This window comes from Capra hircus, chromosome 24 (genome assembly GCF_001704415.2).
Source record: "Capra hircus breed San Clemente chromosome 24, ASM170441v1, whole genome shotgun sequence".
NCBI classification, from domain to species: Eukaryota; Metazoa; Chordata; class Mammalia; order Artiodactyla; family Bovidae; genus Capra; species Capra hircus.
Genome location: NC_030831.1, coordinates 14,147,200 through 14,172,497, shown reverse-complemented (window position 1 = coordinate 14,172,497; position 25,298 = coordinate 14,147,200). Strand labels below are relative to the sequence as shown.

Sequence of the window (25,298 nt, the reverse complement as noted above, 5' to 3'; positions counted from 1 at the left end):
CAATTCCTCCCAGCATCAGAGTCTTTTCCAATGAGTCAACTCTTCGCATGAGGTGGCCAAAGTACTGGAGTTTCAGCTTTAGCATCATTCCTTCCAAAGAAATCCCAGGGCTGATTTCCTTCAGAATGGATTGGTTGGATCTCCTTGCAGTCCAAGGGACTCTCAAGAGTCTTCTCCAACACCACAGTTCAAAAGCATCAATTCTTCGGCACTCAGCCTTCTTCACAGTCCAACTCTCACATCCATACATGACCACAGGAAAAACCATAGCCTTGACTAGACGGACCTTAATTGGCAAAGTAATGTCTCTGCTTTTGAATATGCTATCTAGGTTGGTCATAATTTTTCTTCCAGGGAGTAAGCGTCTTTTAATTTCATGGCTGCAGTCACCATCTGCAGTGATTCTATAAAGTTTGACACTGTTTCCACTGTTTCCCCGTCTATTTCCAATGAACTGATGGGACCGGATGCCATGATCTTTGTTTTCTGAATGTTGAGCTTTAAGCCAACTTTTTCACTCTCCTCTTTCACTTTTATCAAGAGGCTTTTTAGCTCCTCTTCACTTTCTGCCATCAAGGTGGTGTCATCTGCATATTTGAGGTTATTGATATTTCTCCCAGCAATCTTGATTCCAGAGGTCTCCCAAGATGAGATGATGGAATCACAGGACTGAGAGGGAGTTGTAATCATAGCTAAGATTGATTATAAGCAACACAGTAAGTATATACAACTAGATGGTTCAGTTAGGTAAAAAGGTGTAGTGGGTCTGGAGAAATCCATATACAGACTTTCTATTCTTCCCCTTCCCAGCCCAGGAAGAGATTCACTTGATAGTGCTGTTTTCTCCAGAAACTAAAATGAAGCCTTTTAGAAAAAAGTCCTTTGAGACTCAGAAATTGAGGGTTTTACTCGGGGTCTGGTCACACAGACATTCTTTGCCCTCAACTGCAAAAATTCTAGCCTTCCAGAAAGAGAGCAGGTGCTCACAGTAAATCACAACATACGAAGAGCCATGCCGCAGTGAAACATCTATACCAGTTAGGGAATGTTTCAAAAGTCAGATTTTCACACATTGACCAGGGCCATCCTTGTAAGCAGGTCCTTCTAAAATTAGAGCTTCAAGCCAACTATGTTAACTATCTCCTGCATGTTAAGGGAGAAAATAACATATGGTCAAAAGGATCCCCAGTCTTACCAACTTTTTGGTAAACTTCAACAAACACTCATCATATAAAGTTTTGGTAAAATAAAATATGACTTTATTAACCTGATATAAGAAATAGACCAAGAACTGATAACAAACATCTTACCAAATGAGTAAATGTAAGAAGGATTTTCATTGAAGTCAGGAACAAAATAAGGATGCTTCTGCTACTGCTTGGGTTAGACACTGTACCAGAGTTTCTTGTACTAGTCAGTGTGAGGAAACTGTATATATAGAGGTAAGGGATAGGAATTATTTACAGATGATCATATAGAAAAGTCAAAAGAACTGTTAGACAAACTATTACAAATAATTAGTCAAGAAATGTTAAATACAGGATTAATTAAGCAGAAATCAGTTACTATTCCATAGTTTCTATCACCAATCTAAAAATACAGTGTTTAAAGAATATTTGCAGTAGTAAGAAAAACTACATGAAATTTAGAAATAAACCAATCAGAAAAGGTATTGATTTTCATCTTGGAAATCCAGCAATTACATGCTTAGATTTCTACACTAAAAAAACTCACTTACGGGCATAAGGAGATATATACTTATTCACTTTAGCCCTGATAATAACACAAAATGTTGAGCTTGTTGGGAGAATAAGTGATATATTTACTCATACTGGGATACTCTACAGCAATTTAAACGAAAGCATTTGAGCTGTGTAGATTAACACAGATACATCTCAAAAACAGCATTAAGTTTAAAAAAGCAAATTGAAAGAATGAGGGAAGTCTTTACAAATACCTTTGGTTTGCTTTTTTTTTTTAATCTTTTTTTAAAAGAGTGAAATAAGACAAACTGTTAATACATGTTCAGTTTTGACAGTGAATACATGGATGTTTGTTACATTATTCTGTATACTTCGTTTTATAATAAAAATAAAAAATTTGATTGTATACATAATTTTAAAACTCAGGCATTTAACTTTCCAGAACTGGGGAGACAATAAATAATAATATTAAGTGAACCAGTATGTTTATACCACCTCTTTTCATACATTTTGTAATTTGCCACTTAGGGAAATTATTTGGTTAATTCCCTCACACGGAAAAGAATTTTGATGTAAAAGATCAAAGTCAACTAACTCAATTAGGTTGTCTAACACACTACTTTTTCAGTGTGCTTTTAGTGGTTAGGGAGAAAGAATGGTTGGGAGGGGAGGGAAGGAAGGAGGAAAAATATGAATATTCTGTTATCCTTAGGGGTTTTTCCTTCCAAATGTCAAACAATTCTCTCTAAAATTATTCAAAACTGTAAAACTTGTTTAGTGGCATCACTGATGTCATCAAAAGTACCTCTTAGCTATAGGTTTTTGTATAAGTGGTATGTGTAACTTTTTAAAAATAGTGTATTGGTTTTGATTCTGTTGGCTTTTTTGTGTGTCATGAAAGAATATGGGAATCTCCTACAAATTTATTCCTAATGATACATGGTAGAATGTTTTTTATCAGTCACTTTGATTTGCTTACTGATGTCTAAGATTGTCAAAACTTTTAGATTTGTGTTGAAATTGATGGTAGCAAGTAGACTAAATCCGTTTTTGCCAGTGAAAGATTAAGCCCTAAAAGAATATCGATTTATGTTCTGTAAATCTATTGTCTGTCTTCACAGCTATAGTTTTTGCCAGGAAACTACATAATAATATGCTTTTAAGACTAATCTCACTGGGATGAGGGATGGTTTGGGGAGGGAGGTGGGAGGGGGGTTCAGGATTGGGAACACTTGTACACCCATGGCGGAGTCATGTTGATGTGTGGCAAAACCAATACAATATTGTAAAGTTATTAGCCTCCAATTAAAATAAAGAAATTTAAATTAAAAAGAAAGACCAATCTCTGAGAAGTTAAATTGAAAACAACTTTTATGAGGCAAATACCACTCTTCCTGAATAAGATGCACATGTAAAATTTCAAAGTAAAATTGAAAATCTGTGGCTAAGGAAATTAATCAGGAAGGTAGAAGAAACTCCTTGTCTTGTAAGAATTAAGTATCGTAGGTATGTATGCAAACTCTTAACACATAGATATACATCCTTTTTAAATCTCAGTTCAGGTGAATTCTTATATACAACTATATTTTTTTCTTCAATTATACTGTATAACTTGTGTTTGATTTGAAACAGATTTGACACATTAAAAAATTATTAAAAAATCATACTGTTTAATAGTTGAAATCTATATCAGTGAGCCATAGTGTATCCTACAAATATTGGTAGATTAGGTGACCAATAATGATTTTCTGTTTAGTGAGTACTTCTGCTCAGTTCTAGTCTAGGCTTAGTAAAGTTTTCCTGTTAAAGAGTTACAACATTTAAATTGAGAGAATTTAGATGAATCAGATATGAAGTAGTTGAATAAGCACAACCTTCTATAATCATGGTGGAAAAAAAATGGTCTTGGGTTTGGTAGTTCCAGCCTTTTTTATTGGCCAGTATTCCTGTAAATGTGTCAAGAGAGCGATTTCTGAACATTCACATAGGCTGTCTGAATCTGGAAGTTTTCTGTCTGGTGATAAGAGTAGACTGTGGGCGGGAGGTGCCTGTTGTTTATTTTTTCAAGTGGCAGTGGGGGAAGAAAATACAGCTTTGTTATTTTTTTCTCCTTAGGTTTCCTGAGAAAGCATCAGTGTATCTGACCCAAGCATCACCTGTTGTGTAGTTACTTATTTTGGAAAAGCCACCTAGCTTGTAACTCCCCTCTTAAAGTTTCTCGATGTGAGTAAAGTTTGAAACCTTAAACCTATACATTTTACTATATAGGCGGTTTTATTAACCATAAAGCAGCAGCATCATTTTAATTATATGGGTTTTTGGTTGGATCTAGTTGAAAGGCCCTTGGAAAAAATAATTTAAGAGAGAACAATTATGTTAATACCTGGGTTTCATTTCATGTGTTTGAGGTAAATTAATCAGATTGATCCTTATTCTTTGAGTTTATTATGAAGCAAAATAACCTTATTTAGCATCATCTTGATAAATGCTGATCTTTTGTGGTTTTCTCAACAGAATTTTCTCCACAATTATTTTTAAAGTAAGTTTAGTTTTTAAGTAACTTATTACAAGATAATGTACATCTATACTAGTAAAAGATTGTTAAAGTACAAAGACTGTAAAAGTCACCTCCAATTCTTTACCCACAGTAGTCACCATTATTAATATTTTAGTTGATATGCTTTTGGTAAATGTATGTATGTATGTATGTATGTATATATGTATGTAACATGTGAATGTGTATATATTTATTTTCAATTTGGGATCATATTATGTGCGTTTAAATGAATGGTGTTTCAGAATTGTTCCAGGTCATTTAAGATGCTTTCATGGCATGATTTTAAAGACTAGGATTTTGTGTAATGTGGATATGCCATAATTCATTTCAGCACTTCTCTATGGTTGGCTATTCAAACTATTTGCAATTCTGTGTGGTTGCTACGCCTTTATCCACTTAAATTTTCTCTAGCTTGAACATAGAAAGCGAGAATTATTCTTCAGGTTGTTTTTATATGGCTTGTTTGATATGTGTTCATATGCTCTATTTCCATATTATCAGACATAGTCATAGGGTTATGTGGGTGCTTAAAACCAGGATCACAGCTAGATATTAAACTTTGTAAATTATTATATCATCTCTTGTAAAGCAACAAAACCTACCATTTTCTCTCCAGTTGAGTCTATCTCTTCCTATTTACCTCCCTACAGATTCCTAGGCAGATTTGAAATGGATAGAAGTTTTTCAGTTGTTTTTACTCTCCCCTTTCTTCCTTCATTTAAGCAGAGACTTAAAGCATAAGGGGTTAGTCAGCAAACAGGATGGAATCTTCCTTGCAGAGGAAACAGCTTTATTTGTCAGGATATGAGAGAGCTTGCCAGTCTCCTCTGTCCATGGAATTACCCTAGCAAGAATACTGGAATAGGTTGCCATTTCCTACTCCACGGGATCTTTCTGACCCAGCAATCGAACCCATGTCTCTTGTTTCTCCTTGGTAGGAGGGTTCTTTACCACTGAGCCACCTGGGAAGCCCCCTTCTTCCTTCAGACTATAAGATTATTGTCTACTATAAGGAAAAATCCAGATCATGGTGAACCTCAAGAAAACTGATTCCCAGTAATCATCTTACATATATATTGATGTTACTATTCTCCACTTTGACTAGGACTTGATTTACCTAAATATTCACTGAGGGCTATCCTTCAAGTCTCTGCTTTAGTGTTATGTGCCTGGGAGGCCTTCTCAAGAACCCCCATTATTTTCTGTCATATCACCCTGTTCATGACTTTAATATTACTGTTTTAGTTTGTGTATCTGATGCTGAAGCTCCAGCTTTGACCTCCTGATGCGAAGAGCTGATTCACTGGAAAAGACCCTGATGCTGAGAAAGAGTGAGGACAGGAGGAGAAGGGGGCAGCAGGATGAGATGGTTAGATAGCATCACTGACTCAATGGACATGAGTCTGAGCAAACTCTGGAGATAGTGAAGGACAGGAAAACTTAACTTGCTGCAGTTCACGCGGGTCCCAAAGAGTCAGACATGACTTAGCAACTGAAAAACATAGGCGTATAAGCATTTACCATATGGACATACAAGCATTATCATAGAAATAACTCACCCCTATCTTAAGTTCTTTAAGGCAAAGAACTTGCTGCTTCTGTTATCTCCAGAGTGGAGGACCATGATGGAAGTTTGTAACTTAAAACAACAAACTAACATATATTCATGTTGAAATTATTTAAGTACTAGAGAAAAGTGACTAAGAGCATGAACATTCTTTTCTCCAGCTTCCTTTTGAGTATCACTTCCTCCTCCTTGCCCCTCATTCACTCCCCAAAGCTCTTGAACAGAATTGCAGAGTATACAAGCATTTATTTTTTGTTATGTCACCCTTTCACTGAGAGGTCCTGTCAATAAATATAATGCTAGGTTCTGTCAACCATTCATAGCTCCAGCACTCAAGAAGCTTATGGTCTAGTAGGGCAGATATGCATAAGGAGCGATTACTTGTGAGTTGTGGTAATGTGTCATGGAAATCGTGGAAATGTGTCTGTTCCCAGGGATAGCTATCCGGTTTGACATTCGTTTTCTCTGCTGTTCCTCATCAATATACAGTGTAGCAAGCTGGCCTGCTTCTAAGTTCTATTTTTGGTACTTGTATTGAATGCATACTCACCTGAAGCATCTTCCTTAAGCATGTATCTGTCCTCCCGTTAATTCTGATATACATTATTTGTACTCTAAGCAGTTTCCTGTACATATTTTTATTTGGTTCTTAGAGAGTCTTTTATGTAAATAACTTTTAAAACTGCTTGATGTTTAATTCTTAGTTAAGTTAGAGCTCAATAATGATACTATGATTTCTGTGACAGTGGGCTTCTTTTCCAACCTCTATATGACTTCTTGTGAATTCTGTAGAAATCTATGTTTCTTAAAAAGAAAGAATGACTTACTGATACCTTGACCTGGCTGCTTTTTAGGATGAGCACCTTAGTGAGTGTTGTATCATCATGAGCAATTTGAGACAGATTGCACTAGTTTCACTCTGCTGTTTAACAGAATGCAGGTTTTCTCATCTGGGAGATCTAGGTCACTGACATTTCAGACCCTAAATGAAATCTAAATTGTTCAAGTTCTTTGTTGGTCTTCATTATTTCTAGATATTCTCACACTGGAGACAACTGGAAGCTGCTTTGGACGGGTGAAAACCACCTAAGTCTGTCTACATAGTCATCGGCATCTGTAGAGAAGAAGTGACATAGATTATGGGCTAATAACAGCTGCTTACAATATGCACAGTGCTTTATAGTTTTCTAAAATTTTAGTAACATTTTTCATCTAATATTAAATTATTTAATCTGCATCGAGTCTTACAGGCCTTATGGTCTGGAGAACTGAAATGGGTGGCTGGAGTTAGCATGTCAGTTGGAGAGTTGTAGGAATTTATTTTGGAGAAGAAAGCAAGGCCTAATCTTTTAGGAACTGTGATAGAGTCTAGACTTTACTTGATGCGTAAAGTCCAGCTACAAGCTAGCTTTGCCATCTTCAGATTCTCTCCCCTTGCTCTTTTGCAGTTGAGCAATTTGTTTTATGCGTATATTATCTAATAAGTGCTGTAGTAGCTAGTTTCCAGAGATGACTGTCAGTAAAAGAAACATGCTTCACAATGCTCATGCTTTCATGTTGCTTTCATCTGCACTTAACTCTGTGACTCATTGTAACTAACATGATGCAGCTGAAGTGTTGCTTGCCTGTTCTAGAACTAAACTTTAAGACAGCCTGAAGACTTTTGTTTTTGCCTGTTGGGGAGTAATGAGCCACCATGTTAAAAGTCTGGCTGCCATGTTGGAGTTTCTGTGTTGAAAGACTACTTGAAGAGGGAGCAGCGCTGAGAATACCTTCAGAAAGATAGAGGCCCCCACCACCCTGGTTTCCCAGCTGAACTCACCCTTTCCCACAAAGCTGTTAGAATTGAGTGAAGCGGTCTTGGACAGTCCAGCTCCAGCCATCACATGAGAGACCATTAGACTAATAAAAAAATATCCAGAATTCCTCAAGAAAATGACTTCTTGATGTCTCCACATATTGTTGTTGTTCAGTTGCTCAGTTGTGTCTGACTCTTTGTGACCCCATGGACTGCAGCACACCAGGCTTCCCTGTCCTTCACTATCTCCTTGAGCTTGCTCAAACTCATGTTCATTGAGTCGGTGATGCCATCCAACCATGTCATCCTGTCGCCCTCTTCTCTTCCTGCCCTCAATTGTTTGGAACATCAAGATCTTTTCCAATGAATTGGCTCTTCGCATAAGGTGGCCGGAGCTTCATCTTCAGCATCAGTCCTTCCAATGAATCTTCAGGGTTGGTTTCCTTTAGGATGGGCTGGGTTTGATCTCCTTGCTGTCCAAGGGACTCTTAAGATTCTTCTCCAGCACTGCAATTAGAAAGCATCAATTCTTGGAGTTCAGCTTTCTTTATTGTGACACATATTGATATATGTTAAGTCACTTAAGTTACGGGGTGCTTTTTTACATAGTATCAGATAAATAAGCTTTCTGGATGGCTTAGTGGTAAAGAATCTGCCTGCCAGTGCAGGAGACGTGGGTTTGATCCCTGGTTTGGGAAGATCTCCTGGAGAAGGACATGGTGACCTACTCTTCCTGCCTGGGAAATCCCACTATGGTGGCTTCTCGGGTTGTGGAGTTTAGGCTCTAGAGCCCGCGGGCATCAGGAGTTTCAGCTTTCAGGTTCTGGAAGCTTACGTTCATTGGTTGTGATTCACAGGTTTATTTGCTCCGCGGCATGTGGGCTTAGGGATCGAACCTATATCTCCTGCTTTGGTGGCAGATTCGTTATCACTGAGCTACCAGGGAACCTCTGCAGTTGCTTTTGTATTCAACTGTCATAGTAATCTTTCCTAGCAGGTTATAAAGATTTTTCTTTCTTCTTGCTTGAAGTATTTCTTAATATGTGTACCATAGTTTACTTTAACAGTTTCCATTGTTTATAGACATTTACCTTCTTTTATGTCCAATGTTTTCCATATTGGAAACAGTGATGCACAAATACTAATATATCTCAGGTAATTTAAACTTGTACTCCGAAATGGTTATACCAGTTTATGGTACTACCATCCTTGACCATGCATTCTTTGGTTGCTATTTGTAAGGTTGAGAATAGTCATCTTTTAGTATTCAAATAGAAAAGCTAGAAATATACTATGCAAGTGCTTGCGTGTGTGCTAAGTTGCTTCAGTCATGTCCGACTCTTTGTGACCCTATGGCCTGTAGCCCACAAGGCTCCTCTGTATATGGGATTTTTAGGCAAGAATACTGTAGTGGGTTGCATGCCCTCCTCCAGGGGATCTTCCGGACCCAGGAATTGAACCCGCCTCTCCTGTGGCTCCTGAATTACAGATGGATTCTTTACCACTGAGCCACTAGGGAAGCCCATGTATAATATATTAGCAGCAAACATGAATTCTAGTGTTAGTGAAATGACTTTAGAAAATTTTCAGTTTATCTGATGATTTAATAAGGGAAAGAAAAATGCCCAACACATTCTCCCATATCTAAACTTAATATACTTTTGACAATTTTTTCCTCAAAGGAAACTAGTGGAGAATCAACTACTATGTCGTAAGTATGAAAGTTTAGTTTAAAACATTAAAAAATTTAATTGGACTTAAATCTCTTTCTACAAATGAATCAATAGAGGAGATAGTGAAGACTGGTGGAAAAAGTATGAACTTTACAGATGTGGGGTTTCAGTTCTAGCTCTGACATCAGTGTTGATGTGCTATGTTGATATGCTATGACCCTGTATATTTTTATTAATTTAAAAAACTAGATGGAAACATATGGCAAAGTGAGAATACAATTCTTTACAGACTATATGGGTTAATTCTATCTGTCATAATGTATATCCATTATTCTATTTGAATTTTGGTACCAGGACTAGAAGTTAATCCTTTTTGTAGATCTGTGGGTTCAAAAATGACAGAATTCAAAAATGGAGTGCTAGGATTAGAATTTTAGGTCATGAACTTGTAGCCTCATGTTCTTTTGGTTTCCTTATGATTAATTCTTGGTCTATTTCCATGTTAGTATATTTGTCTGCTGCTGCTGCTGCTAAGTTACTTCAGTCGTGTCCGACTCTATGTGACCCCATAGATGGTAGCCCACCAGGCTCCCCCGTCCCTGGGATTCTCCAGGCAAGAACACTGGAATGGGTTGCCATTTCCTTCTCCAGTGCATGAAAGTGAAAAGTGAAAGGGAAGTCGCTCAGTTGTGTCTGACTCTTCGCGACCCCATGCACTGCAGCCTACCAGGCTCCTCCATCCATAGGATTTTCCAGGCAAGAGTACTGGAGTGGGGTGCCATCGCCGTCTCCGAGTATATTTGTCTAATGTTCCACAAAATGTTTAGTTATTGCTGCTTTGTGTGAATAATAATGCTAACCACTTATTATTGCCTTATCCATTTTCATTTAGAGGTTACCTCAGATGGAAAAGAATTTGTTATTCAGAAGACAGCTAAGCTGATAATATTTTTATATTACAGTGATCCTCAAAACTTGTATGAAGTTATTTTTATTTCTGAAATAGTATGACGATGTAATTGTGATAAGAGTACATTATTTGAGGAATATAAAGAATACTGATGAAGATTTTTGATTCTGTGAGAGAGGTAAATTATAATTGGTGAAGGTATTTACCATCCTTGTAGGAATGCCATTATAGCATGTGTAATAGAAATGAAGACAAGTCATAAAGTCCAGCTACCATGAAGTCCTTAATGCCCAGTTTTGCTTTATGCTATGAATTTGTTTAGAAAGAAAGGTTTGATACATAAATAATGCTGTTGTTTAAAATTACACTATCTTAGATAAAATCTAGTTGCAGTTTGAAGACCTTAGAAATTATCTTGAATTCTCTATAGTAGTAGATTTATTATTTAAATTGTGAAACCAAGGTTAGGTTGGTATGTAAGACCTTCAGAGCACTCTACCAACTGCAGCTCTAGAAATTCTTTTTCTAGCCCTAGATCTTCTATTACTGTTAATTCTTTTATTGTTGTTATTTAGTTGCTAATTCTTTTAAAATTAAAATGCAACACTCACACCAATGCGCTTACATCTTAGAGTATTATAGGCTCCAGAGAAATGCCTTATGTATGTAGCTATCTTATTTTTCATATAGAGATGTGGAAAAACAGTTTATTTTCAATTTGAAGAACTATTATTATAACTACAAGAAATATAGATGAAGATATGTTCAGTAAAGGCTTCATTATTTTTTAGCATGTTTAGTGACAGATTATAGACCATTTAAAAAAATTTTTTTTAAAGTTGTAACAGTTTCCAGACAAGTCCATTTCTTATCTTGATAGTTGTATATGGCTTTTGTTATTCATAGAAATGTATCAAATGTAAAGGTGATATAATCCGTCATTTTTCTTTAAGTTTTTAGATTTTTTTTAAAGATTTTACTTTTGTTGAATACTTATACATTCACAGCAATGCTAAGAGGAAGGTACAAATATTTCTCATATACACTCTGTCCTAACTCATGCATAGCTCCCCCATTTTCAACACCTCCCACCACAGTGATAAATTTGTTATAATTGGTTAAAATTGATGAACCTGCAGGGAAAGGTCATAATTACCCCAAATCCATGGTTTACCTCATGGTTCTCTGAATATTGTACATTTTATGGGCATTGACAAATGTTTAATGTCATTTATTCATCATTATAATGTGATAGCTCAGAGGATAAAGCATCTGCCTGCAATGCAGGGGACCCGGGTTCGATCCCTGGATTGGGAAGACCCCCTGGAGAAGGAAATGGCAGCCCACTGCCGTATTCTTGCCTGGAGAATCCCATGGACAGAGGAGCCTTGCGGGCTGCAGTCCATAGGGTCGCAAAGAGTTGGACACGACTGAGCGACTTCACTTTCTTTCTTTCTTTTATAATGTGATGCAGAGTAGTTTTGCTGCCCTAAAGATCTTCTGTGCTCCACTTTTATTCCCTCTTCTCCCCACTACCCTGGGCAACTTTATTGTGGTTGTCTTGCAGTCACTAAGTCCTGTCCAGCTCTTTACAAACACATGGACTGTGGCAAGTCAGGTTTCTCTGCCCTCCACTGTCTCCTGGAATTTGCTCAAATTCATGTTCATTGAGTTGGTGATACTATCTAACCATCTCATCATCTGCTGCCCTCTTCTTTTGCTTTCAGTCTTTCCTAGCATCAGGGTCTTTTCTTATGAATTGGTTCTTGGTATCAGGTGGCCAAAGTATTGGAGCTTTAGCATCAATCCTTCTGATGAATATTCAGGGTTGATTTTCTTTAGGATTGACTGGTTTGATCTCTTTGTGGTCTAAGGGACTCTCAAGAGGCTTCTCCAGCACCGCAATTAGAAAGCATCCATTCTTTGGCACTTACAGCATTCTTTATTGTTCAACTCTCACATCCACACATGACTACTGGAAAAGCCATAGCTTTGACTATATGGACCTCTGTTGGCAAAGTAATGTCTCTGCTTTTTAATACTGTGTTTGTCATAACTTTTCTTCCAAGGGGAAAGAGACTTTTAATTTCATGGCTGTAGTCACTGTCCACAGTGATTTTGGAGTCCAAGAAAATAAAATCTGTCATTGCTTCCACTTTTTCCCCTCCTGTTTGCCGTGAAGTGATGGGACCAGATCTTAGATTTTTTCATGTTTAGTTTCAAGTCAGCCGTTTATCTTTGCATTATCTCTATAGTTTGATCTTTTCTTTAGTTGGAATCATACTGTAGGTAGCCTTTTCAGACTGGCTTCTTTCACTTAGCAATGTGCAAGTAATGTGCACTTAAGATTTCTTGGTGTCTTTTCATGGGTAATTACCTCTTTTTTTTTTTATTAGAGGATAATTGCTTTATAATGTTGGGTTGGTTTCTGCCATACATCAGCATGAATCAGCTGTAGGTATACATATATCCCCTCCCTCTGGAACTTCCTTCCCACCTTCCACCCTGTACCACCCTCTAGGTTGTCCTAGAGTACTGGCTTGACCTCCCTGCATTATATAGCAAATTTCTACTGGCTATCTATTTTACATATGATACCTCGTTTCTTTTTAGTACTAAGTAACATTGTCTGAATGTGTCAGTTTATCCATTTACTTACTAAAGGCCATCTGAGTTGTGCCCAGGTTTTGGCTATTATAAATAAAGCCATAAAGCCATAAAAATACCCATGTGCCCCCCTTTGTGTGGGCATAAGTTTTCAACTCTAGATAAACACCAAAGAGGGCAATTCTGGGATGTATGGTAAGAGTATGTTTAGTTTTGTATGAAGCTGCCACACTGTCTTCCAAAGCAGCTGTACGTTTTGCATTCCCCCAAGCAATTAGTAGGAATTCCTGTAGCTCTATGTACTCACCTGCAGTTGGTGCTGTCAGTTTTCCAAATCTTGTTCATTCTGATAGACGTTTAGTGATTTCTCATTTTAATTTGCATTTCCCTGACATCATGTGATGTGCAGCATTTTTTCATATAACTATTTACCAGCCATATTTCTTTTTTGGCAAGTTATTAAAACCTTTGGCCCTTTTTTTTTAATCCGATCACTTGTTTTCTTTTGTTGAGTTTTAAGTGTTCTTTGTGTATTTTGGCTAACATTCTTTATCATGGGTCTTTTACAAATATTTTCTTCCAGCCTGTGACTTGCTTTCTCATTCTCTTCACACTGTCTTTCATAGAGAGAAGTTTTTAATTGTAATGAAGTCCAGTTTATCAGTGATTTTCTTTTATGGATTGTCCCTTTGGTGTTATATCTAGAAACCTGTCATCATACCCAAGGTCATTTAGATTTTCTACTATATTATCTAATAGGAGTTTCATATTTTGTGATTTACTATAGGTGTGTGATTCATTTTGAATTATTTTTTGTAGAGGATGTAAGGTCTTTGTCTACATGTATTTGTTTGCACCTGCATGTCCAGTTAGTCCAGCAATACTTGTTGAAATGACTCTTTGCTCCATTTTATTGCCTCCTCTTCTTGGTCAGAGATCTGTTGACTGTATTTATGTGATCTGTTTCTGGAATCTGTTGTGTTTCATTGATCTATTTATTTGTTATTTTGCACACTATCTTGATTACTGGGATTGCTTTGCATCTATAGGTCAAATCGGTAAGTATTGACATCTTGACAATACTGAATCTTCTTACCCTGATTGGAGTATCTATTTATTTAGTTCTTCTTTGATCTTGTTCATCAGAGTTTTGTAATTTTCCTCGTATAGATCTTACACATATTTTGTTAGATTTATGTCAATTTTATTTTTGGGGGGTGCTAATATAAATGATTAGCTTATATTATGACAGGAGTTTTAACAAGCTCTGGGAGTTGGTGATGGACAGGGAAGCCTGGTGTGCTGCAGTCCATGAAGTCAGAGTCAGACACGACTGAGCAACTGAACTGAACAGAATATAAATAATTAGTGTCCAACTCTTTGGGACCCCATGGACTGTAGCCCACCCGGCTCCTTAGTCCATGGAATTTTCCAGGCAGGAATACTGGAGTGGGTTGCCATTTCCTTCTCCAGGGGATCTTCCTGACCAGGGATTGATCCCAGATCTCCTGTGTCTCCTGCATTGGTCGGTGGATTCTTTACCGCTGTGCTACCTGGGAAGCCCAATGTAAATGATGATTGTGTTTTTAATTTCAAGTTTTACTTATGAATTGCTGGCATATAGAAAAGAGATTGACTTTTTATATGAACCTTGTATCCTCCTTGCTTATTAATTGCTTATTAATTCCAGGAGCTTTTTTTTTTTGTCCATTTTAAAATGTTTGCTACATAAATGATTATGTCACCTTTGACTAAAGAATGTATTATTTCTTCCCAGTCTGTTCATTGCTTATTTCCTTTTCCTTGTTTTATTACATAAGCTAGCACTTTCACTGTCATGTTGATGATCATTACTATAGTTTTTTTTTTTTTTAAGGGGAAAGCAAGTTTATTTAGAGAGGTACACATCCTGTAGGTAGAATGTAGTCTTTCCCAGAAGGTGAGAATGACCCATTGCCATTCTTTATCCTCTTTTCTATGATATCTGTCTCTTAAAATTTTCTCCATTTTGTTTTGCAGCTCACCAAAGCTCATCGACAAGGTCACATGGTGAAAGTAGATTGGCTGGACAGATTGACATTTAGAGAAATAGAAATGATAAATGAGGTGGGTTGTATCCCTCTTTTTTATTTCAAAATTTTTTCTCCAGAGTTTTAAATGAAAAATTATTTAGAAGAATTATTCATTGTCATGTATCTCTCATATGTGAGATATTGAGGATAACTTCTAGTTGTGACTTCTATGCTAATAAGAGGAAAACTTGAGATAGCTGCCTTTTTTATATTTTAGTGTTCTTTTAAACACTGAAATAAGTAGTAGATATCTCTGGCTCAGACGGTAAGGAATCCTTCTACAGTGCAGGTGAGCCGGGTTCAGTGCCTGGGTCAGGAACATCTTTTGGAGAGAGTAATGGCTACCTACTTCAGTATTTTTGCCTGGAGAATTCCATGGACAAGAGCCTAGTGGGCCACAGTCAACAGGGTCACAAAGAGTCAGATATGACTAAATGACCAACACTTCCCTTTGACTGCTTTTCATTGTAAATATCATATAAGTGAAGCCCATGTTAAGTTTGATACCACACTTGTAGATTCTCTCTTTCTCCATATGGTAGTTCATGTCTAAGTTGGATATGTCTGTCAACATAATGTCAACACAGTGTCTTTACTTCAGTTACCTTAAGTCACCGTTAGCAGTTCCTATCCCCAGTGAAGATGCTCCTTCTCTTCCTTAGTACATGTAGGACTGTGCACACTTGATGAAGTTACATGGTTCAGATAATTTGTGTACTTACTGATATTGTGTTTTGGTCCAGAATAGGTTTAATTGAGACATTACTTTAGTGAAACTCTTTACAAAATTAGAACAACAAAAGTTTCTGTACATTAGCGCTGAAATACTATATGTTTGGCCTAGAGAGCAGAACTAACAATTGTATATTAATCACATTAGGAGAGAGGGATAACAGGTTTGTGATATATGTAGCTTACAGTGATCAGCACATGGCACAACTGACTTAATTTTTGTTCTCTGAACAGTGTTTAGCAGGAGGAAGAGAGAAATTGGTCATTTTAAGTGAACACTAAGAAAAGTTGAATTTTAGCATTGTGCATTTTTAGAAAACAAATTGGTAGTGTCTAACAACAGTTATATTTAGTATGAATACTGGGTATCTTTTCTAAACTTATTTATAATATATTCTCATATACTGAAACTGGAAAAAAATTTACTGTTTTGGATTTTTATAGTTGTCACATTCTAAAAACAGTTTAATTGAAATGCTTCTATTCATCAACTTACATACCCCTGGGTTTAGAAAATGTAACGTTAGTGCATACTTTGCTCAGTCTTTTTCTCACTCTATGCACACTCTTTAAAAGATAAGAGGCTGAGGCCATTACCATTATCATAATAGACTTATAATATGCTTCATAAAGCTGAACAGTTTTAAGTGACCTTCTTAGATCCTTGTGGTTATATAACTATAGATTTAAAGCCATTTTTCAAACTGATTTGGGTTGGAACTAATCACCCTTTTAAGTTTCTTTTTTTTTTACTTAATTATTAACATAATATTTGCTTCCTTAAGGGAATACAGTTATACACACAGCCAACATTTTATATGTTGGGGAAGAATAACTGTTTCCCAGAAAAACTGTTATTTAAAGTGTGTTGATAAAAATTTACAAATGATGGCAAGTTATTTTAGGACCATTTATAAATTGTCAAAAACTTGTAAATGTTGTATCTGTTAAGCTCAAATTGCCTCTGTCCTTAGTTACATATTTTGTTTTACCTTTGTTTTTGTTATATTAACTTTTATATTTGGATTAGTCGGAACTGTTCTTTGCTTAAAATTTTTAGAAATACAAAAATCTTATTTTTTTTTGAGATGAAATAATTTTCCTGCAAATGTATACTAAATACCTTTACAATGTTATATAATAAAATTCCTACTACTGAAGAAACCAAAAATTTCATTAAGTTTGAGGAGGGAGTTACAAATGAGTAGTAGGGACTTCTGGATAAGGCAGTAGTGAAATAGTAATAGTATATAAAACAATACACTTATAATAATGACATAATCATTTATTACATTTTAACTTGTATTTAATAGATTCCTTGTACTACTAAATTGGGCATAAAATACAAACTGATGTTGAAGAAAATCATTTTTCATAATTTTTTTTTCTTTTTTAGAGTGAAAAACGAAGTTCTAATTTCATGTACTTGATGGTTGAGTTTCGATGTGTCAAGTGTGATGATAAGGAATATGGTATTGTTTATTATGAAAAGGTATTTTCCTTGTTTATGGTCTCTAAGGTAGAGGGGAGGGGAAACATTAAAAAAAATTACTATTGTTCCTGCTGGGATGAATTATTTGGCTACAGGAGGGCAGCAGACAGCTGTCAGCAGCAGCTGTTTATATATCTATATATACAAATCAAATCATTTAGCTAGAACAAGATTACAAAAGCTGATCATTCATGTAATACATTTCTGGGTTACAGAATTCAATAAATATGCAAGAGATTAAAAACTTTTGATTAACTGTTTTCTAAATTGGCAAGTAGGACATTAAAGCAATAGCTTCATTAACAATTAGTATCCACTTAAAAAGTAAAAAGAGGGCGTCATATTTTTTGTGTTAGGCTATTGTATGTTAAGGGTATGTTTGTATATAATAAGTATGTATATAATGTGTTGAAACTATATGTGACCCTAAACATAAGTATGCTTATGAAAGACCTTTTAAATGTTCATTTATTTATAAAGTACTTGCAAAATTAAGAAAATCATGTTATCAGTAGTCTGAGAGGTAAAAGTAATGCAGTTACGAATTTGCTCAGGTTTGTTCATTACCAAAAGAAAGTAGTTGTGTGTTTGATATCTAGCTACTTGAAAACTATCTATGCTTTAAATGCTTATTGATGGGTCTTCGTTTCAGTACTACAGAAATAATAGCATGTGGAGTTCAAAAGCACATAAACTAGGCACCTTCTGTTATTGTGAAAGTACTGAGACAAGCACTTATGAAGATGGTATAAGTCAGAATCAGTGTTAAATGAGGACAGATTTTTGATACATGGCATAAAAGAATAATATTTCTTCCTGCATAGAGCTAAGTTGTTCATAAGAAGTAGTGCTTTGAAATTGCATTTACATGTTAGCGCTATTTGTTAAAGTTGTCACAAGTGATTTGTTTTTTAAATACATGTTTTATAGCTGTTAAATTACTATTTGAAAGATGTTTTCATAATGAAGGTTGAGGATTTGCATAGTTTGTGATCATTTTTGTGGTACTTTGCAAGGTATACATATATTTCCCTTTATCTTTTACCCCTTCCTTTAGAAAAAAGGTTAAAAAAGTTTACTTGTTTCCACTTTTTATTTTATAAATTATATTCTCTGGGGGGGAAAAAAGATAGGAAGGTAAACTATTTTACACTCTGTTTATTCATTAGAAAAACCATTAAAAAGAAAGGGTAATGAATGTGAGTGAAATTGTTTTGTTACCAATATATTTTACTAAAATCACATTTTTAATTTTTACTATATGTAATTTCATTAAAAGCAATATGTCCCACCCATATGTAGTTTATATTGCAAAAGCATGCTAATGGTGATGGTATTTTCAAACACTGGAGATGTGAAAGATCTTTTGAAAGATAGCTTTGATAATAGATGAAATAATAACAGAATAGAAATTAGAAGAATTTCAAGTATTTTTGAAAAGGTTCTTGACCCCTTTCTAACTGCTTCTTGAAAATTGCCCATAAATTAATGCCTGTCTACCTTTCCTGTCATATTTCCACTTAGTGTAAAGATTGCTGGGCCAGTGCATTGAATCTAATGGAAATAGACTTTCTTGTCACCTGTCTTCTGTGACAGATAGCCTTAGTGAAGATTACTTGTCACACTTGGGTTGATAAATGTGTATTTTGGTGTTGTGACTGAGAACCAGCCTATTAAACAATGGCTGTGGGAATTTGTGGTTTTCTCTAGGACTCAATTACTGAACCTAAAGTCACAATACTCCCCCTCTTTCAGTCTCTCCTGATTTTGTTACACATATGTAAAATTGAAAATATACTAGTATTTGGAAGTTGACAGAAAAATTTGATGCCAGGTGTACAATTGCGAGGAAATGAGTTTCCACCTAAATTAGTTTACCCTTTTCCAGGATGTACGCAGTGACATTTATTAGGCCAAATTACCTTTCTTCCCTGAAATGGGTAAAAATAAAAGCCAGAGTTATTCAAAGATGATAATGCTAACAAAATAAGACAGTTTTATTTCATAAGTATTGATTTTATTATTCTAGCTTGCATGGTGTTGAGTAAGTGTCCTCTGAGAAGCAATGCTGCTGAGTTTCTAGTTGGGTATAACTTTGAGTAATGTTGACCCACATGTAAAAGTACTTTTCTGAATGGAATTTAATTGTGGTAATTTGAAAAATAACCAAAATCTGCTAAGTGATTTTTGCAAATAATGTGACATATCCATTGTGCCATATTTTAATTATACTCTTTGATATTTTGTTCTGAGTTTTAAAATTAGGACATATTATTTTGACTTAGTCATTAAAAACAAAGTTTAAAACAAAATCCGGACAATTATAGTCTACGGATTTTCCAGACATCATATCTCTAATAACTATATAATACAGGTTTTTTTTATTATTAAATTTTATTTTTCTAAAAATATTTAATCAGCAACAGAAGGCAACAAATGGATATATATATGTAACAAATGGATTTAAAATATAGTTGAAAGATGATAATTTTTTAAAGAGACGAATGATGTTATTTAAAAATTAAAATACATTAGAGTACACATGCTCATGTATTGTCTCTTGCCATTTGGTTAAATATATATATGTATTTTTTGAACTTGTTGCATTTTGATCCAGGATGGTGATGAGTCATCTCCAATTTTAACAAGCTTTGAGATAGTGAAAGTTCCTGACCCTCAGATGTCTATGGTGAGTCACTGTCAAATTTCTAATGAAATTTGTTTTCTCCAGACTGATTATGACTTACATCCGCATCATACACTTTCTAAAAAGTGTATCTGTAACTTCATTGGTTATTTAAAAATGAATCATAAATTCACTTCAGCCATATGGAATCAGATTCAAATGGAATATTTACAAGAAATACTACCTTAGCATAAGGCCTGGATGGTGCAGTGTTGGTAAACCATTTTATTTTAATTATTGAAAGAGCTATAGAATGCGATCTTAAAATAAGATTTGGATAAACAAGTATTTGAAAGATTGTCATCATAATAGAAGGAGAATTTATTTATACCACAAGGTAACAATAAGATCAATGGATAAAAATTTTAGGGAGATTGATTTTAGTGAAAAATAGGGAAGATTATTGGTAGTTACCTAAACTGTTCAGTTTGGATTATGGTTTCTTGGATGATTTTGAGATACCTGCTTATGAATTGTTGAGATGATAGCTCTCTCAGGAATAAGAAAAAGAATTCTTACTTTGTAGCAAATGTTTAATTTGATGACTTCAGATTTAGAAAGTTCCAGAAAAAAATCCTTTTTAACAGCATAATATGAACTGTCATAGTCACACTTAGAATTCATTTACGTTACTCTGAACTATTTTATTCTTATTTTATTCATTTCTAAATAGATTAATTACCTTCGTAATCACAGCAAAGTAGATTGAAAGTAGTGCATTGGAAGATGAAAACATCATGATTAGGGTAAATACAAGTCATTAGAGCAGGAAGTAATGGCTGAGGGCCTAACTTCAAAGGAAGAAATAGGGGAAAAAAGGGAGTAAAAATTTGGAAGAAAAAGCTCACTTGGGAATTGTAGAAACAAACATCTAAGTACTTCTCCCATTCCCAAGCCTGGCATAATTTACAAAAGCGTTCAGTTCAGTTCAGTTGCTCATTCGTGTCCGACTCTTTGAGACCCCATGAACCGCAGCATGCCAGCCTCCCTGTCCATTACCAACTCCCGGAGTCCACCCAAACCCATGTCCATCGAGTCGGTGATGCCATCCAACCATCTCATCCTCTCTTGTCCCCTTCTCCTGCCCTCAATCTTTCCCAGCATCAGGATCTTCTCAAATGAGTCAGCTCTTCACATCAGGTGGCCAAACTATTGGAGTTTCAGCTTCAACATCGGTCTCACCAATGAACACTCAGCACTGATTTCCTTTAGGATGGACTGGTTGGATCTCCTTGCAGTCCAAGGGACTCTCAAGAGTCTTCCCCAACACCACAGTTCAAAAGCATCAATTCTTTGGTGCTCAGCTTTCTTCATAGTCCAACTCTCACATCCATACATGATCACTAGAAAAACCATAGCCTTGACTAGATAGACCTTTGTTGACAAAGTAGTGTCTCTCTTCAATATGCTGTCTAGGTTGGTCATAACTTTCCTTCCAAGGAGTAAGTGTCTTTTAATTTCATGGCTGCAGTCACCATCTGCAGTGATTTGGGAGCCCAGAAAAATAAAGTCAGCCACTGTTTCAATAGGTCTAAAATGGATACTGAATTTTCATTATAGAATCAAATGGTCTTTTACATTGTGGATATAGGAAACACATGACGAGTTACCTTCAAAATGGATGAGTGTATACAAATTTTGTCATATTGGAACTGTATTGCTTTTGTATAACTTGAACCAAAATGTCAGGTAAATGAGAGCTCTGTTTATTTAGTGTAATTTTTCCTAATTAAAATGCTTATCAACAATTACAGTTTTAACATTTTGTATGCTGTAATTAAAAAAATCGAAGATGTTAGACCTATGTTAAATTTTTTAGCTTTAAATGCAATTGAGAAAGGACAAAACAAAAGATATTTTTTAAAAGGCGAGCTACCCTTCTTACCTGCTGTGTTAAAAAAATTTAATTTGTAGCCATTAGTATTAACTAAATAGAGGAATATAGCAAACATTGAGTACCACCAAGCTGGTTTATCCCTGTATCAGACAATAAAATAGACTGTGTAAGTGTGATACTAGTGCATGTACATATACACATAGACTGATTAAAACTGTCTAAAAATCCCAGAAATAAATCCAAGTACATAGGAAATTGATAAAGGTGACTTTTCATCACTGGAGCGTAGTGCTGGGGAAGAGCCATTTAGAAAAAGATAAAATTTCCATACCATACATTACCTCCCACCATACATAATGAAAAACTCCAAATTAATCACGGTTTAAGTATTATAAAATGGATCCTAACTGGATCCTAACTGTTCATTGGAAGGACTGATGTTGAAGCTGAAAGTCCAATACTTTGGCCACCTGATGTGAAGTATTGACTCATTTGAAAAGACCCTGATGCTGGGAAAGATTAAGGGCAGGAGGAGAAGGGGACGACAGAGCATGAAATGGTTGGATGGACATGAGTTTGGGTGGACTCCAGAAGTTGGTGATGGACAGGGAGGCCTGGCGTGCTGTGGTTCATGGGGTTGCAAAGAGTTGGACACTACTGAGCAACTGAACTGAACTGAACTGGTACTTTACTGTTAGTTTAGGTAAAGACTTATAAAGCTGAGTCAAAATGCAGAGGCAACAAAATAAATGATTGGTAAATTCGACTATGTTGAAAAAAGTTTGCATGGCAAAAACACTGTAACAAAGTCAAAAGACAGTTGAGAAACTGGGAGAAACTATTTGAGACATACATCACAAAGGGCTACGTATCTAGTACGTCAAAAACTCTTAATACTGAAGAGTAAAGGACCAAAAAGCCACTTGCAAATTAGGAAAAATACATGAACAGACAATTCATACATGTAAAAATGAATAAAATAAGGTCTCTGTAAGCAAAGACAGTGTGTTCAAAGCTTATGATTTTGGCCATAGATAAAACAGTGAAGCGTTTTGGTCATTGTCACTGCCCTAGGTTACCACTGGCAGTTTAAACTAAGGTGATAGTATGCTTATATCACAGAGTCGCTAGTAACTCCTAATAAAAGGGAGCTTTAGTCTGGGTTGCCAAGGGAGATTTTTGGAGTGAAGGTGACATTTGATTGGCTAGACGGTTTAAAACCTTGAATACAATGGGGAGTTAAAACAAGGGCCTGGGATAGCATGCGCATGTGCACCAGTGCCTAGTGAAGCATACGCAAGCTTGCTTAGCTTTCCCTTTTACCACAAGATACAGAGGGGACTACAGTTGTAACAAGAAGAAAATAGTGTTATAAACTAGTCTTAAGTAACTATTTGCCTTTTCTGAATGACTGTTGAAACTGATTATTGGTGAAATTTACATTGTTCATTAATATTTTTAAATAATTTATAGGAGAATTTAGTTGAGAGCAAACATCACAAACTTGCCCGGAGTTTAAGAAGCGGACCTTCTGACCATGATCTCAAACCTAATGCTGCCACAAGAGATCAGCTAAATGTAAGAGCATTTAAAGTATATTAATATAAAAATAATTGAGTGGGTATTTTGATTGCAGCTCATGTGATAGCACATCATTTGAAAGTGATTTAGATGCAGGTTAATAAATCCTATGTAGTTTCAATGACTTAACGTTTCTGTCGTTTTGTATCATTTTGGTGATTTCAGGAACTATTAGCCCTAGAGACAGAGCTACAAATAGTATGTCGTCTTAGTATAGTATTCTTAGAAACTGGCCCTAAGATACATTGTCTAAGATAGGTCTTCTGTTGGCTTAACAAGATGAAGTGAAAGTGAAAGTTGCTCGATCGAGTGGACTCTCTACGACCCCATGGACTATACAGTCTATGGAATTCTCCAGACAGAATACTGGAATAGGTAGCCTTTCCTTTCTCCAGGGGATCTTCCCAACCCAGGGATCGAACCCAGGTCTACCTACATTGCGGGCAGATTCTTTACCAGCTGAGCCACAAGGGAAGCCCAAGAATACTGGAGTGGGTAGCCTATTCCTTCTGCAGCAGATCTTCCTCACCCAGGAATCGAACCGGGGTCTCCCACATTGCAGGCAGATTCTTCACCAACTGAGCTATCAGGGAAACCTGTTAACAAGAGAAAAGTTTATTACTTGTGGTTTTTTGTTTTGATTTTTTTTTTTCCTTTTCTTGTGTGTGTATTGGTGGGGGCTTTTTTCTTCCTCATTTTTATTTTTTTTTAAACTTCTTATACAAATTTAAGGGTTACTTTCCATTTACAATTATTACAAATTGTTCTTTCTGTCCTCATGTTGTATAGTATATCCTTGAGCCTATCTTGCAGGCAGTAGTGTGGTGGGGTAAAACTTTGGTATTTGAGTTTGTTGTGTTTTTTCATAGAAATAAATTAACGGTAACAACATACTTTTTTATATGAGGCTTAACTTTTATCTATCTTTTTCTCCTCTTACACTCTAACAATGTCCTTTTTGAACTGATAGGTACAGCAGATTTATGTCTTCCTTAGCTTCATGTACATTTTCCTTTCTTCTGTAGTAATTATAGATATATTTAAATGAATGGAAAATTTTAAATGAAATGGAAATAGATAGCAAGTTGTTTTTTTTTTAATTTGATAAAGTGTTTTATTTTTTCTTTGTTTTAGATTATTGTGAGTTATCCACCAACCAAGCAACTTACATATGAAGAACAAGATCTTGTATGGAAGTTTAGATATTATCTTACTAATCAAGAAAAAGTGAGTTTCTTGAATATTTTCACATATCAAATTTATCTGTAAACTTTGTTGCTAATGAGCAAAACTGTCATAGAAATACAGACTAATTGTCAAATTTTTATTAAAATGTTACAGAGCAGTATATGTTGCTCCATTTTTTTAAAAATTGTGAAACTATACACACAAAGACATATGTACCTCTTTGTTGATGTATAGATAGACAGTGTCTGAATGGGTTAAGTCAGAGGGATTTGGGTTCAGTTTCCAGCACTACAACTTACTCTTTCTGGATAAGGTGAAGCAGATTTCTTTGGAAGCTTTGTTTCCTCATTTTACTAATTATGACAGTCCTTCTTCACAGGTGAGAGAATATGCATGAGTAACCTGGTTGAGGGAGAAGGCGATGGCACCCCACTCCAGTACTCTTGCCTGGAAAATCCCATGGGCCGAGGAGCCTGGCAGGCTGCAGTACATGGGGTCATGAAGCGTTGGACATGACTGAGCAACTTCCCTTTCACTTTTCACTTTCATACATTGGAGAAGGAAATGGCAACCCACTCCAGTGTTCTTGCCTGGAGAATCCCAGGGACGGGGGAGCCTGGTGGGCTGCTGTCTATGGGGTCACACAGAGTCAGACACGACTGAAGTGACTTAGTAGCAGTAGCAACAGCAGCAACCTGGTTGAGTCCTTAGTGCATAGTAGGTGCAGAGTTAAATGTTGACTCACTTTTGTCTTCTCTCTTTTCACAGAAGTAAATTAGCTCTGTGACAACATACTTTTTTATGTGAGGCTTATACTTTTATCTTTTTTTTTGCCTCCTTGAGACTGGGTGGCTATCAAAGAACTGTAGAATTCTGGAGATGTGGCTAGTGAGAG

At 35.8% G+C, this 25,298-nt stretch overlaps 1 protein-coding gene across 4 annotated transcripts in view; it reads left to right on the top strand.

Moving 5' to 3' along the window:
- PIK3C3 (phosphatidylinositol 3-kinase catalytic subunit type 3) overlaps positions 1–25,298 on the top strand; it is a 159,844-nt gene that overhangs the window by 45,262 nt on the left and 89,284 nt on the right. For all 4 annotated transcript variants that reach the window (XR_001917180.1, XM_005696968.3, XM_005696969.3 and 1 more), the window contains 5 exons: positions 14,835–14,921; positions 17,016–17,111; positions 19,729–19,800; positions 23,108–23,212; positions 24,350–24,442. Coding sequence is in view for 3 of the 4 variants with exons in the window: in XM_005696968.3 (XP_005697025.1) it covers positions 14,835–14,921; positions 17,016–17,111; positions 19,729–19,800; positions 23,108–23,212; positions 24,350–24,442 (453 nt within the window). In the remaining variant the exon portion in view is untranslated. The remainder of the gene's footprint in view (positions 1–14,834; positions 14,922–17,015; positions 17,112–19,728; positions 19,801–23,107; positions 23,213–24,349; positions 24,443–25,298) is intronic.